Genomic DNA, 16493 nt, shown 5'->3' with positions numbered 1-16493 from the left:
ATGAGGACTGATCACCTTTACTTGCTTGCCTATTGATGTAGCTGAACTCTTGGCTAGAAAAAAGAAGGAGCTTCCTCTTTCCTCTTCAATGGCCCATTTCTGAATATTCCAATCTCAGAGACTCAGGGACCACAACAAGGGAATTGAACAGCTTTTATTTTGCTCAAGTTAATATTACATGGTAAACTCAGAGTATTATTGTGAAAACACTGATTAGACACTATTTGCTTATTTTGCACAACCCTCCATGAACTTTGATTTTTACCACAAAGGACTTTACTAAACTAGCTTCCACTTAGTACACTGAAATTCAAAGTCATGCTCATAACTGTTAATGAAAGCAGATTCAAAGCAACACCACCACCACTGAAATATTTTTAGTTATATAAGATTGGAACTACCAAGCATGTGGCTCATGGTCAGTGTAATTCTAATCTCACGGATATCCTCTGTTGGGGGAGAAGGTAAGTTCAAAATAGACCTGAATATTTAGTTCCTTTTTCAGATACATTTATCGGTTTTTGTTTGTATGCTTACATATTTTTAAATGAATAAATAGCTGAAAATATTTTAAATGAGTTATAATATTAATCTGTTTTATGGAAATACTTTCTAACATGCAATTAGCAGGAAAATAGAATAAAATTAGTTCTTTCCATCCTCTAAGTTGCAAAGGTAAATGGCCACCAAATAGAGAATGTAAAGAGGAATTAAATGAGGGAAAACCTGCTATAATAACGGTGGCAAGGTGAAGTATCAGGGTAATTCTGCATAAACTCCGCAATGCCACTAACTAGAAAAATCAATCTCAAAAAGATTTGGCCACCTTCAAAATGCTTTTTGGATTTTATTTTCCTAGATTTGATCATTTCAATTTTAAAAGTCATTAAAATGGAGGAATTCCCATTTCAATCTAATTATCATTCAACAGAGGGAAATATATTTTACTGAAACAATAGAAAATATCATTTATATATAAACCAGTGAACTGTCAAGAAATTGCTTCTTCTGAGCTCTTAAATGTCGAGAATGAAGTAATGTATCACCTCTTTATTAATATTACAAACTGCTTCTTACAATATTTTATAAACGGTCCCATTTTATTTCATGTTGAAATTAAGGCCACCATATCAAAGGAATTGCAAACAAAATCTCTACCAAGGTCTAGGATACTAATTAAACTATGTACATGGACTTTCGATCATTATGCTTTACCCTTTGATTTCCAGAAAGTTTTTACTTTACTATTTTGCTGTTTCCTAATGTTTACAGACCTTTGAAGTTTTATTTGAACAGTTTCTCGTCAGTCCTGACATAAGAGAACAACATGAAAAATAAAATGCTTTCCTTTAAATATTTGCCCTTAGAAATGTTGCAAAATATTATTTCTATTGGCTTGAAATTCTTTTTTTTTTTTGAGATGGAGTTTCACTCATTTGCCAGGCTGGAGTGCAATGGTGTGATTTCGGCTCACCACAACTTCCAACTCCCAGGTTCAAGAGATTCTCCTGCCTCAGCCTCCCAAGTGGCTAGGATTACAGGCATGCACCAACACTCCTGGATAATTTTGTATTTTTAGTAGAGATGGGGTTTCTCCATGTTGGTCAGGCTGGTCTCGAACTCCTGACCTCAGGTGATTCACCCACCTCGGCCTCCCAAAGTGCTGGGATTGCACACATGAGCTACCACGCCTAGCCCTTGAAATTCATTTTATTTTGTTTTCACTTTTGTGCTGAGCTGTAATCACAAGAGTGCGATTGTATGAGTGTATTTGATTTTTCTTAAGTCTGTGTTTATGGTATTTATTAAGTGGCTTATACACCTGTTACAAATGGCATTACACGAGGATTTCTAAATAGGGGAGAAGCAGAGGAAGATAAGTGAAAAATATGAGAAAAATATATAGAATTTTGACAATTCCTAACCCTCCCCCCACCAAAAAAAAGTTCAAGCTTCAATCCAGTCTCTGGGAGAAACTTCAGTGAAATTCTATCTAAAGGTTGCCTAGATGTTAAATGATCTGTAAGTGTGTGTTACACTGTCGATTAGGTGTCTATTGAGAGACCTGCCAAACAGCAAAAACAACACACTGAAGCAACACATTTGTATACATAGAAAACTGCATGCTTCCAGTAGCAAAATATTTATCAAGCAATATGTTGTGCTTCATGTAGCAAAGAAGCTGGAAGAAAATGACAACCCTAACCAGACCTCACTGCAACTTATAGTGTCCTAAAGAAAAGCAAAATGTAAATAGACAAACAGATTGCAAGGCTGTATATAGGTAACTGTGAGTGTGTGTGTGTGTGTGTGTGTGTATGAACAGTCATGCATCACTTAATGATAGGGACACGTTCTAAGAAGTGCATCCTTAGGCGATTATCTTCTTATTCAAACATTATAGAGTGTACTTACACAAACCTAGGTTGTATAGCCTACTACCTAGCTCGGCCATATGATATAGCCTGTCACTCCTAGGCTGCAAACCTGTACAGCATGTTACTGTACTGAATACTGTGGGCAATTGTAGCACAATTCTAAGTATATGTTTATCTAAATATAGAAAAGTACAATAAAAATACAGTATAAAACATTAAAAATGGCAGACTTATATAGGGCTCTTACCATGAATAGGGTGTGCAGGACTGAAAGTTACTCTCAGTGGTGAGTGAATGTGATGGCTTAGAACATCACCATACACTACTAGAGGTGGTATAAACACTGTATACTTAGGCTAAACTAATTTATTTTATTTATTTATTTATTTCAATAGTTTTGGGGGAGCAGGTGGTTTTTGGTTACATGGATAAGTTCTTTAGTGCTAATTACTGAGCTTTTGATGCACCCAGGATAGACTAAATTTATTTTAAAATTTTTCTTCAATAATAAATTAATCTTAGTTTATGTTAACCTTTTTACTTCATCAACTATAACTTTTTTGTCTTTTGTGATAATATTTAGCTTAAAAGACATTGTAGAGATGTACAAAAGATTTTTCCTTTCTGTTCTTGTTCTATAAGCTTTTATCTTTTAAATATTTTACATATTTATTTACTTTTTAAACCTTTTTGTTAAAAACAGACATAAACACACACATTAACCTCGGCCTACAAAGGGTCAGGATCATCAGTATCACTGTCTTCCTCCTCCGCTCTTGTCCCACTAGAAGGTCTTCAGGGCAGTAACACACATGGAGCTGTCCTCTCCTGTGATAACAAAGGTTTCGTCTGGAATAGTCCCTGAAGGATCTGCCTCAGGAAACATTAACAGTTTTACAGTTAATTTTTTTAATGAATAGAAGAAGCAAACTATAAAATACTGATAACAACTATACTATATGAAATACATTAACCAGTAGCACTTCTATATTATCATCATCAAGTATTACGTACTTGTCAAAATCGTGTGTGGTATATTTTTATGTGACTGGCAATGCTGTAGGTTTGTTTACACCAGCATTGCCACAAACATGTGAGTAATATATTGCACTACAATGTTACAATGGCTATTAGGTGATAGGAATTTTTCAGCTACACTATAATCTTATGGGTCTACTGTCATATAAGCGATGATCATTGGCCAAAATGTCATTATGTGGTGAATAACTGTACGACTGTATATATACGTGTGTGTGTATATATATATATATATCCCAGAGGAAATATATTCATAATATTCTATCAGAATGTTGAGACAAGAAAAATTATTTCTTACTTTTGAAGTGGGTGGTTGTGTAAAGGAGGCTTGCAAAAATACATTAACACTTCTAGCTAGCACCATTGCAGATATGCAGAGTGAATATTTGATGAATGTCATAGAGTTAGTTCTGAAGCATAGGTACAATATAACTGGGTGATGAAAACCAAGTTATTCTAGATAGCAAAGAATATGTAGGTACAAATGTATGAAAATAAACTACTATAATTTTGGAAGAGTGAAGGATAATTGAAAGAGTTATGGTAGGTTAATATTATCAACACAGGAGTCTTTCCCTCAATACATTTACCAAAACAATCTAATGTCAAATTTTAAACAGTAACATAATCAATTTCAGGTTTCACGAGGTGATAATATTTCAAATATTGTGCAACATTAAACATTACTTCTAGATAGATGAAAAAGAGAAATTTCTCTTGATTTGTCAGCTTAATTTCTGCACACATCTTCCAAATAAGCTGAAAAATAAAATTATTTCTTATGCAGCAGTACTATATTGCAAAAATATCTTGACATAAAAACAAAGAGCAGTATTATATTGAGGAAATATCTTGAGCTAAATACATACTCAAAGATAAAGTGTATCAAACACATGGAATGTACAACATGAAGAGTGAACCCTAACGTAAACTATGGACTTTGGGTGATAATTATATTGACGGTGAGGGAGGTTATGCATGTGGTAGGGAAGAGGAAGTGGTATGTAGGAAATCTCTACCTTCCACTCAATTTTGCTGTGAAAAACCTGTTAATAAAATGTAAAGTCTAATAAAAAATATGTGTGTATATATATGTATGTGTACACAAAGAAAGAGTCAAAAAGCATGAAGATTTCACCCATTTTCTACATTGTTTTAATTTATCTTGCACCATCCTGTGTATGGATGTATATATATATATATATATATATATAGTAGTCCTTTAGTATCCTCAAGGAATTGGTTCCAGGACTCTACCCACCCCCAGCAGATACCAAAATCCAAGGATACGCAAGTCTCTAAGAGAGAATGATGTAGTATTTGTATATAACCTGTGCATATCCTCCCATACAATTTATTTTATTTTATTTTAATTTTTTTTGAGGCGGAGTCTTGCTCTGTCACCCCCAGGATGGTGTTTAGTGACATGATCTCGGCTCACCGCAACCTCCCCCTCCTGGGTTCAAGTGATTCTTCTGCCTCAGCCTCCCAAGTAGCTGGGATTACAGGTGCGCACCACCACACCTGGCTAATTTTTGTATTTTTAGTAGAGATGGGGTTTCACCATGTTGGCCAGGCTGGTCTCAAACTCCTGACCTCAAGTGACCCACCCGCCTCAGCCTCCCAAAGTGCTGGGATTACAGGTATGAGCTACCACACCCAGCCCTCTCATACAATTTAAGTAATCTCTAGATTATTTGTAATACCTAATACAATGTAAATGCTATACAAATAGTTGTTATATTGTATTAATTGCATTATTTTTATTGTTTTATTGTCTCTTTATTGTTTTTTTCTAAATATTTTTGATCTGCAGTTGGTTGAATCAGAGGATCTGAAACCAGTGGGGCTGACCGTATATATATGTGTATACAAGTATAAATATATAAATACAAATATACAAATATGTATTTGTATATACAACATTAACCAGAATTTAGCTCTAACTTCATCTTGATTGAGTTGTTCTTAGTGATTTTCTTATATTCTCTCAATTATTTCCACTGAAACTATATTAACTTTGTAATCAGAAAATATTCAAAATGATATTAATAAACAAAAAACAAAACTACCTACCCAACATCTTTTCTGCACCTGAAAAAAAAATAGGACAGAGTTTCTGGCTGAGATACCTACAACAGTCAATGAGAATAGAGAAAAGAAGTAAATTGAGAGCTAAGAACAACCCTATCACCCCTCTACTGTATACTATGTAGATCAGGAAGATTTGCTACTCTTACACTCTGTCTTCATTCTTAAATTGTTGTGTGAGGGTTTTCTTCTTGAAGACATTGCAAGAGAGTTCATATTTCATATCACTCCAAAATATAAATTTTATATTCATTAACAATTACCTCCTCAAATACTCATGTACTCTTAATTAGTGATGTCTTTTCATTCCTAATTTGTACACTGGAAAGCATTTAAGCTAAAGGCATTTAAGCTAAATGAAAGAAAAAAACTAAATGAGATGATTAAAATATAATATAGTGATTTATTTATGTAGCTTATTATGTAACTCTTCAGTTTTGTGTTATTTTCCCAGCAACATTCTGTGATTTTCCAAAAATAAACCATGGAATTCTATATGATGAAGAAAAATATAAGCCATTTTCCCAGGTTCCTACAGGGGAAGTTTTCTATTACTCCTGTGAATATAATTTTGTGTCTCCTTCAAAATCCTTTTGGACTCGCATAATATGCACAGAAAAAGGATGGTCACCAGCACCAAAGTGTCTCAGTGAGTAAATGCCCTGTTCATTAAATGGATGTCACTCAGTGAATAGAGAAGGATATACCAGACAAGATCATAAGGTCTTGATAATCACGGGGGTGGTGACCAGAGGAGCTGGAAAGATGGGAGATGTAGTCCTCCTATTTTGAGATGCCTCCTATGAGAATCAGTGAAGAATAAATATGTCAACTGTCTTGCATTACCTGGAAATGCTCTACATGTTGAAATATATTAATTTTTTAAACTGATGATTAATATATTTTACTGCTAATATTTCTTTACAGATTTTCATTTGGCAGCAGCCTGATCATAGTTTTCCTTTTAAATGTCATTTTTATACATATTCTGTTTTGAATTTACCATTCTTTTGCATATTGCAAGGAGGTTTAGCACTTTTACTTTTATATTTCAATAAATAATTTCTTTGGTCCTTAGAGTGTAGCTATATTAACCCTCCAATAACTGTAGAGAGCAGACTCCAATGATAACAGGTGTATTAAAAGAGAAAACAATTGGGAGACAGATAGATGAGGCAACAAAAGAGTTAGCAATGATCTTTCTCCTAAGAAACATTTATGAGAGCTAAGAGAGAAATAGATATATGAAGATGTTCTTTTGTCCCTAAAAGAGTTGATAAACATAAAATATTTTATGATAAAGACCATAGAACAACAACATGAAATATTTTCTTCTATATATACATATAAAAGACCCAAAAATATATTTCATCATATATATACTAGCATGACTTAACTTCTTTTGAAAATGTTTATATTTGATATCAGCTTTGAAAGATTTCCTTTTTGGTTTTTTGTTTGTTTTGTTTTGTTTTTTGAGACAGAGTCTCATTCTGTCACCCAGGCTGGAGTGCAGTGGTGCCATGTCGACTCACTGCTACCTCTGCCTTCTGGGTTCAAGTGATTCTCCTGTCTCAGCCTCCAGAGTAGCTGGAATTACAAGTGCGCACCACTATGCCCGCTAATTTTTGTATTTTTAGTAGAAACAGGGTTTCACCATGTTGGCCAGGCTGGCCTCGAAATCCTGGCCTCAAGTGATCCACTCGCCTCAGCCTCCCAAAGTGCAGGGATTACCAGCGTGAGCCACTTCACCCGGTTTATTAAAATATTTTAAAATGCAGTTGTACTTTTTCTTTGCTACTTCCATCTTGTATATTAATCCGTTTTTGGTATTTAGGACTGTGTTTCTTTCCTTTTGTGGAAAATGGTCATTCTGAATCTTCAGGACAAACACATCTGGAAGGTGATACTGTACAAATTATTTGCAACACAGGATACAGACTTCAAAACAACGAGAAAAACATTTCATGTGTAGAACGGGGCTGGTCCACTCCTCCCAAATGCAGGTCCACTAGTAAGTGCAATGCTGTTCTCTCAGATGCTGTTATATATTATAAAGTTTAAAAGAAATAAATCTTTTTTTACAGATTAAATATAGGTTAAATATAGGCTTTACCACATACTTCTATCATTATTCATTTGATTCTCAGTTCCAATTGTGTCTAAGTGGATGTGCAGTAACATAGTTTGCCTACCTATATAAATCAAATATATGTGATAAGTAAAAATATTAGACAAGGATACACCTTGAAGGTAATCCCTTGCAGTTTAAGTAATACCTGTGTGTGGTTTATAGTATCAGGTTAGTTGACAAGAAATGGTTACAAAACTGAAGTACTGAAGTGAAAATAAATCCAACTCTAGTTAAAATGTCTTATAAGTAAGACAGTAATATTTATCTTTATTTAAATTCATATGCTCTATTCGATAAATCATCAATTCCTAAGTTTTAGAAAGTCCATACTTCTGAGAGGTATGTTTATTTGTGAGTAGCTTAGCATTTGGAAAACGATTCTTTTGGAAACCTGTGGTATAAATGATGGCACCTCCCAGTCCTGTGTGAACTCTTGCAATTCTTCATCTTTATAGCTCCTCAGTAATTGTTTTTTGCCCAGCCCAATACGATTCCGTCCTATGCTTGCACAGCTCAGTATTCAACTAAAAACAAAAGGAGCCCCATGGACACTTCTATAGCTCTTTCTCTTCATACCACTTTCTCTCTCCTACTATGCCCAGTAACTTCTGGCCACCATAGTCTCCAAGACTGACCTTATTAGTCTCAACTAAAGAAGACCACTGAGTTCTTGCTGAGTTCTCCCTCACAGCACAGAGTCTAGAAAAGGCCTCCCAGCAAACAGATGGGGCTGTGTGCTATGGTAGTTTGGGGTTTCAAGTTTTTTTCATTTTGTTAGTCATCACGGTCATGTGCTGGGTGATTTCCAGTGTTCTTGAAATAGATTTTGTACAGTTTTCTAATTTTTTTCCCGGGAGGCTATGTTAATACCGGCTATTCCATCCAATAGGAAATAGAATCCGTGGTATGCTTTTCAAAAGATGTTATGTTATCAAATATTATTCCACATCTTTAATTCTTAATTTTAAACCTCTAGAGCAGGGCACAGTGGTGTGTGCCTCTAGTCCCAGCCACTGGGAAGGCTGAAGCAGGAGGATCACTTGAGCCCAGGTGTTCAAGGCTGCAGTGAGCTATGACGGCACCAGTGCACTCCAACCTGGGCAACAGAGTGAGACCCTGTCTTCACTAAATTTACACTTCTAGAAAATTGAGTCTTCTTAAAACAGCTGAAATTGTGATAGTTTTTCAGTAAACAGTTAAGTCATAGCCTCTTTCTATTACTAGAGGATTAAACATTATTAACATTTGCAAAAAACAAAAAAAAGAACAAATGTTATGAATACCAGAAAATTCCAGTGATTGAATAGGGTTTAGGATTTATAGGCTTCAGTGATGGCATAAATATTTCCATACTTTCTCTATGTCATGAACAAGCTCTCTTCATTTCGTGGGATGATGGCTTTTGTCAGCCCAACAATTATAATTTAGAAGCTTGACAAATTAAGTTTGACCAGCTGTGTCCCATACAAGCTGGCTCTTGTGTACAGTCTGTAAGAATTTGTTAGCTTTGATTAAGTCTGTTGTTTTGTGACACAAAAAATATCCCCGGTTTAATTCATGTTTTCCCCATCTAAGAACTAGAATCAACCATACCTCCAATAAGTTCTGGTTCCATTCAGTGGGTAATGACATTTAGAAACTAAGTTGCCAAAATAAACTGGCTTCAAAACTTAGCACGTTTTATTTAATCTGACAAAGAACACATTTTTTTGTTCAAGTTCTCAGAATATTGCTACTTTTCCCTCTCTGCCTGTCACGTATTCCAAAAGCATAAGGCAACAACATATTGAGGTTATCAGAGTAGATGGAGGAAGTCAGAATCTCCAAAGTGGAAGAATTTAGCAGAACACTCTATGTCCAAGGTTGAATGGTAGCTCAAGAACACTGTGGAGAGTTAATAAAATTTCAGGGCAACTAGACTCCTAGTGATAGCTGCACAGTCTGTTTTTTCATGTAAGGTAACGTTTTGCAAGTTATGGTAATCCATGTTGCAGGGATTAGTACAGCGCAATCTCTGGGGGCTGTCATTTCGTTTACGACACCATGCAATAACCATATATGAATAAAGCAGCTGGGAAACCCTACATCAGCCAAGAATATTTATTTATTTATTTACTTACTTATTTACTTATTTATTTTTTTGAGACAAAGTCTCACTGTGTTGCCCAGGCTGGAGTACAATGGTGGGATCTTGGCTCCCTGCAAACTCTACCTCCAAGGTTCAAGCGATTCTTGTGCCTCAGCCTCCTGAGTAGTTGGGATTACAGGCATGTGTCACCACACCCAGCTAATTTTTGTATTCTTAGTAGAGCCAGGGTTTCACCAAATTGGCCAGACTGGTCTCCAACTCCCAACCTCAGGCGATCCACCAACCTTGGTCTCCCAAAGTGCTGACGTAACAGGCATGAGCCACTGTACCCAGACAGATCAATTGTTTTCAATGGCATTTAGTTTTTACAATTAGATTTTTTAAAAGATGATAATCAATAAAGAATTGCCATCCAAATATTGGAATAAAATACAGAGATTTAGGGATACAAGTTTTATATAAGTGAAATGAGTCACATTCTAGTGGGATTTGCTTGAGTAAACTGCAATCAAACCATTACAGTGCCTACAACAGTACATAAAACTAGTTACTTTAAATAATATTTATGAGATTATTAGAAAATATTTCAATTTTGTGTATATTTGATTTATTCAGATTATTTACTTTGTCTTGAATGTCAATTATGTAGTTTACATAAGAATTAATATATACTTTTATAAACTAACCATTAATGAAAGACGATTAAATAAGAAAAATAAACACATATTCATATACATAGCTATTTCTAATTGAATCAGAAGATATTCATGAGTTAGTTTTTATAAACATATTAGTGATGGAGTTGAGAATAATGGAAAGGTTCAAAAAACCTAGAAGATGGGGTTTTTAAAAAGTCTTTGATATTTAGTTACCCGTTTGGTAAAATTGGGAATAATTTGCTTTATAATTTCCCTCCAACTTTCTGCCCATATGGGCGAAATTGGCCGAAAGAAAGGGGCTACAGTCCCCATACAAGTTCAAAACCCAGCAGGGCACTCCTTAAATCTTAAATCTCAAATCTCCAAAAAAGGTCTCATTTGACTCCTCGTCTCACATCCAGGACACACTGATGCAAGGGGTAGGCTTCCAAGGTCTTGGGTAGCTCCACTTCTGTGGCTTTGCAGGGTTCAGCCCCCAGGGCTGCTCTCATGGGCTGGCATTGAGTGCCTGCGGCCTTTCCAGGTGCATAGTACAAGCTGTTGGTGTGTCTACCATTCTGTGGTCTGAAGGTGAGTAGCCTCCTACTCAAAGCTCCACTAGGCAGTGCCTCAGTGGTGACTCTGTGTGGGGGTTCCAACCCTACATTTCCCTTCCACACTGCCCTAGCAGAGGTTCTCCATGAACCTGCAGACTCCACCCCTGCAGACTTCTGCCTGGACATGCAGAAATTTCCATACAACCTCAGAAATCCAGGAAGAGGTTCCCACCTGGAACCAAAAAAAAGCTCAGATCTTGTCTTCTGTGCACCCACAGGCTCAACACCATGTGGAAGCTGCCAAGGTTCGAGGTTTGCACCTTCTGAAAAAATGACCTGAGCTATATGTTGGCCACATTTAGCCACGGCTGGAGCTGGAGCAGCTAAGACTCAGCAGGGCACCAGGTCCTGAGGCTGCACACAGCAGCAAGGCCCAGGCCCATGAAAATATTTTTCTCTCCTAGGCCTTTGGGCCTGAGATGGGAAAGCCTCAAAGATCTCTGACATGCCCTGGAGTCATTTTCCCCATTGTCTTAGGCTATTAACATTTGGCTTTTTGTAACTTATGCAAATTTCTGTAGCAGGATTGAATTACTCCCCAGAATATGAGTTTTTCTCTTCTACCACATGGTCAGGCAGCAAATTTTGCAAACTTTGTCACTCTTGAACATTTTGCTGCTTAGAAATTTCCTATTCCAGTTAACCTAAATCATCTCTCTCAACTTCAAAGTTCCACAGATCTCTAGGGCAGGGGCAAATTGACACTAGTCTCTTTGCTACGGCATAGCAAGAGTGACTTTTGTTCCAGTTCCCAATAAGTTTCTCATCTCCATCTAAGACCACTTTGGCCTGGACTTCATTGTCCATATCTCTATAAGCATTTTGGTCAAAACCATTGAACAAGTCTCAAGGGGGTTCCAAACTTTCTCTCATCTTCCTGTCTTCTTCTGAGGCCCCTAAGCTGTTCCAACCTCTGCCTGTTACCCAGTTCCAAAGTCACTTCCACATTTTCAGGTATCTTTATAGCAGTGCCCACTGTACCAATCTACTGTATTAGTCCATTGTCACACTGCTATAAAGAACTTCTCCAACCTGGGTAAAGTATCAGTAAAATAGGTTTGGCCGGACATGGTGGCTCACACCTGTAATCCTAGCACTTTGGGAGACTGGGGCAGGCAAATCACTTGAGGTCAGGAATTTGGGACTAGCCTGACCCACATGGTGAAACTCTGTCTTTAATAAAATATAAAAATTAGCTGGGCATGGTGGTGCACACCTGTAATCTCAGCTACTCGGGAGGCTGAGGCCGGAGCATCACTTGAGCCGGGGAGGCGGAAGCTGCAGTGAGCCAAGACAGTGCCACTGTACTGTAGTCTGGGTGACAGAGCGAGACTCTGTCTCAGAAAAATAATAATAATAAACAAATAAAGTAGGTTTAATTGACTCACAGTTCCACATGGCTGTGGCTTCAGAAAACTTACAATCATGGCAGAAGCGGGGGCAGACACTTCTTCACAAGGCAGCAGGAGAGAGACAAGTGGGCGAAGGAGGAACTTCCAAACACTTATAAAACCATCAGATCTCATGAGAACTCACTCACTATCATGAGAACAGCATGGGGGAAGCCATCCCCATGATCCAACCACCCCCCACCAGGTCTCTGCCTCAATACCTGGGGATTACAATTCAAGATAAGATGTGAGTGGTGTGAGTGGAGACACAAAGCCTAACTATATCAGGTGGCAAGTATGTGCAATAAATGATGTGAATGCAAAAAAGAGTAATCTCAAGCGCTCCAGCTACCAATATCTCCTCAGTCTTCTAATATCATTCTCTTCTTGTATTTTTGATAGATTTGGAATAATTTAATGTAATTAAGTCAAAATAGCTGATCATTTTTTCAAGTTATGAGAAAAATATTGTATAGTATTAGTTGGTTCTACATTTCACTATTAGTTTATGCCTTATGGTCAATCTGGGAAGTGTTCAGTCGTTTTTTTATTGTTTTCAGCCCAGTACTTTTTCTCTTCTCTTTCTGGATTGCCTCTACTTAATTGTTGTTGTTTGTTGTATTCTAAAGGTCTCTGAAGCTCAGTTCAGCTTTCTGTTTTCAGTCTATTTTCAGACTGGGTAATTAATATTGCTCTGTATTGAAGTTCATGAATTTATTCATCTGTCATCTCCCAATGTATTATTAAGCCTATCCAGTGGTTGTTTTTTAATTCTTGTTTTACTATTTGGGTTTATAATTCCTATTGGATTTTTTAAAGCATCATCAATTTCAACGTCTGTGTCTTCTTAGTGTTGTCTTTTGTTATTAATAATTGTCTTTTCCCTATTGAGAGTTTCCTGGTCCTTAATATGAAGAGTAATTTTTAAATTTACTCTAGATATTTTAGCTGTTATATTTTGAGTACTGGATTGCAAAAAAAGTCTTATTTGGCAGATTCCATTGCTGCCATGCTGGGTATAAGCCCAGGTTTCCCACTTGGCTTCTGCTGACATCATGGGAAAAGGGAGAGGTGTCTTGTTACTTGACCATGTGGGTAGAAGTCTAGGTTCCTCAGTTGACCTCTGTTTATCTGGAAGTGTGGAGGGTGGTCATTGGCTTCTTAGGATCTTTCCTACCGTATGTAAGTTACTGTTAAAAATGATTTTTATTTTGTAAGGCTGCTCTTTTCCTGGGCTTTTGGGTATAGAAATAGGCTCTTCTGAGGATTTTCTTTTTTTGTCTGAACCTCATATCAATACTGGTTGTGGTCTTCTCCAGTGTCCTATCCAGGATACAAAGGAGTGCATAAGAAAACCCACATGACACCCTGCTGTGTCATTCCTTGAGTCCTGAAGTCTCCAGCCACATCAAATTCTCTACATCTTTCAGAGTCTTTTTATGTTCTTTTCCTTTTTTTTTTTACATTGTGTCCAAAATTCGAGTTGTACTTCGCATAAGGAAAAGGTAGAAAAGTTTGTTCCTCATTTTGCCAATACCAAGAATCCAGCAATTCCCTTTTACTTTCTATTAATTTGTATTCTTTAAATTTTTCAAGGAGTTAATGTTTCTTTTGCAAGGCAAATGAAAATAAAGAATGAAATGACTACAGACCCAATAAACTCCAAACAATGTTGAATTTAAAATAAGAAACTTTCTGTGTTTTGTCATAGCTTTCTATCTGTTTAGCATGTATTCATTTAGAAAAACATTTCTTAATTCTGGAATACTACAAGGTGTTGTCTTTGTTAATGCTGTATGTGTTCATTCAGTGAGGAGAAAAGAACTTAAAATTTAACTTTCAGTTTGTAGGATAAATTTTACTCCAGCAATCATTTCATTCAGCACAAATCACAAAAGCCCTGATAGAATACAAAGTGCCTAGTTTGTATTTGCCTTATTTGAACTTGTATTTTTATTTGCCCTCCCAGTAAATCAAATGATGTTTTTCTAGTTTCTGCAGAAAAATGTGGGCCCCCTCCACCTATTGACAATGGAGACATTACTTCATTCCCATTGTCAGTATATGCTCAAGATTCATCAGTTGACTACCAATGCCAGAACTTGTATCAACTTGAGGGTAACAAGCGAATAACATGTAGAAATGGACAATGGTCAGAACCACCAAAATGCTTACGTAAGTACTTTAATATTCTCATGGATTCTGGAAAAATCAGTGTGATGAGTCTGATATTTCACTGTTTGTAAAAGAATTTTCATAGATTAACAAACAAGCATTCTGCTGAATGCTTGCCTACCAAATGTTTATATGATAGAATGTAAAGTTTAGAAATTTTTCTCTTTATATTTATATTTTATTGAAAAACATTTAGTTGATAAATAAAAAGAATACATATTTATGTTCTACAACATGTTGATTTGATATATTTATAAAGCAATGATTACTATAAATTAACACATTCATCACCACCTACGGTTACCATTGTGTGTAAGTGTGTGTGTGTGTGAGAGAGAGAGAGAGAGAGATGAGGACTCTTAAAATCTGCTCTCTTTTCAAATTTCAAGTAAATAATACCATATTATTAGCTATTAATGTCTTTACATTTCTTTATTTGATTCCCAGTTCTTGTTCATCTTATTACTGAAAGTTCGGATTCTTTTTTTTTTTTTTTTTTCCAAGACGGAGTCTCGCTCTGTCGCCCAGGCTGGAGTGCAGTGGCGCAATCTCGGCTCACTGCAAGCTCCGCCTCCCGGGTTCACGCCATTCTCCTGCCTCAGCCTCTCTGAGTAGCTGGGACTACAGGCGCCCGCCACCACGCCCGGCTAATTTTTTGTATTTTTAGTAGAGACGGGGTTTCACCGTGGTCTGGATCTCCTGACCTCCTGATCCGCCCGCCTCGGCCTCCGAAAGTTTGGATTCTTTCACCAATATCATAATCAAACAAAAACAGCAATGATAGGTTCTAAAATGCAACTATCTTAATATGACAATTGATGTTATGAATCTTTGGTAATAACATCAAATTATCATCCATTAAATATAATACCTCATTTTTACATCATTTACCATTTTAACTTTACTTAAATCTATGTTTTGTTTTTACAGCATTGGTTTGGAAAGGATTTTGAGAAATAATTCCTTAACCATCATATAACATTCTACTTGAAAATCTGAGAGTCAATGAAGATTTGCATACTACTTAATGTTTTATGTTCATTTTTTTCTACTTTCAGATCCATGTGTAATATCACAAGAAATTATGGAAAAATACAGCATAACATTAAAGTGGACAAACCAACAAAAGCTTTATGCAAGAACAGGTGACATAGTTGAATTTGTTTGTAAATCTGGATATCATCCAACAAAATCTCATTCATTTCGAGCAATGTGTCAGAATGGGAAACTGGTATATCCCAGTTGTGAAGAAAAATAGAATCAATGGCATTACTGTTAGTAAAATGAACAACTTTTTCTGAATTTACTATTAAATTTGTTTTCAATTTCATTTTTCAAGTACTGTTTTACTCATTTTTATTCATAAATAAAGTTTTGTATTGATTTGTGAAAATGCAATTACAATCTGAGACGTGTCACAATGGTGAGGACTATCTTCACCAAATCTAAAGAACAACCTAGGAATTGTCTTTTTTTTTCTTTTTAAAAATATTGATAATAACTGTATATATTCATGGAGTACATGGTAATGTTTCCATATATATAATGTATAATGGTCAGTTAGGGTAATTAGTATATCCATTATCTCAAACATTTTTCATTTCTTTGGGTTAGGAGCATTAAATATTCTCCTTCCAGCTATTTGGTACTCCATAGTATATTATTGGTAACTGAAGGAATTATATATAGATGTTACCCCAGGTATCTTGAAATGTCATTTCCTAACAGTCACAGCCTGGGAGCTCATGTTGGCCTTCTTTCAGAGCTTGCAACTATGTATATCCACATAACTAATCAAAATAATTTGTGTTTTGGTGAGAATTAGCAACTGCAATGACTAGTTTTATGTGTCAACTTGGCTAGGCTATTAAGCCCAGTTATTTAATCAAATGTTAATCTAAGTGTTGCTGTGAAGAAGGTATTTTATAGATGGAGTTAATAA

The 16493-nt window shown here is 36.1% G+C and overlaps 1 protein-coding gene across 2 annotated transcripts; it reads left to right on the top strand.

Moving 5' to 3' along the window:
• Nucleotides 1-263: 263 nt before the first annotated feature.
• LOC100599698 (complement factor H-related protein 2) lies at nt 264-15955 on the top strand. Of its 2 annotated transcripts, XM_003264500.3 has the most exons (5): nt 264-464; nt 5962-6156; nt 7345-7521; nt 14369-14551; nt 15610-15939. In XM_003264500.3, the coding sequence occupies exons 1-5, from the start codon at nt 407-409 to the stop codon at nt 15807-15809; spliced, it is 813 nt and encodes a 270-aa protein (XP_003264548.2). In that variant the 5' UTR covers nt 264-406; the 3' UTR covers nt 15810-15939. The 2 variants fall into 2 exon arrangements, with proteins under 2 accessions (XP_003264548.2, XP_030674565.1); XM_030818705.1 differs by lacking the exons at nt 5962-6156; nt 7345-7521 and having other exon boundaries at nt 296-464; nt 15610-15955.
• The last annotated feature ends 538 nt before the right edge of the window (nt 15956-16493 follow it).

Source organism: Nomascus leucogenys, chromosome 9 (genome assembly GCF_006542625.1).
Source record: "Nomascus leucogenys isolate Asia chromosome 9, Asia_NLE_v1, whole genome shotgun sequence".
Taxonomy (NCBI): Eukaryota; Metazoa; Chordata; class Mammalia; order Primates; family Hylobatidae; genus Nomascus; species Nomascus leucogenys.
The sequence above is the reverse complement of the archived record's forward strand: the minus strand, read 5'-3'. Positions and strand labels throughout refer to the sequence as shown.

Bases quoted from the DNA above. Each gene is read 5' to 3' on its own strand.
- LOC100599698 (XM_003264500.3), top strand. From the start codon at position 407: ATGTGGCTCATGGTCAGTGTAATTCTAATCTCACGGATATCCTCTGTT. The intron at 6,157-7,344 runs GTGAGTAAATGC...TTTGGTATTTAG, and splicing joins ACCAGCACCAAAGTGTCTCA to GACTGTGTTTCTTTCCTTTT. The intron at 7,522-14,368 runs GTAAGTGCAATG...ATGTTTTTCTAG, and splicing joins TCCCAAATGCAGGTCCACTA to TTTCTGCAGAAAAATGTGGG.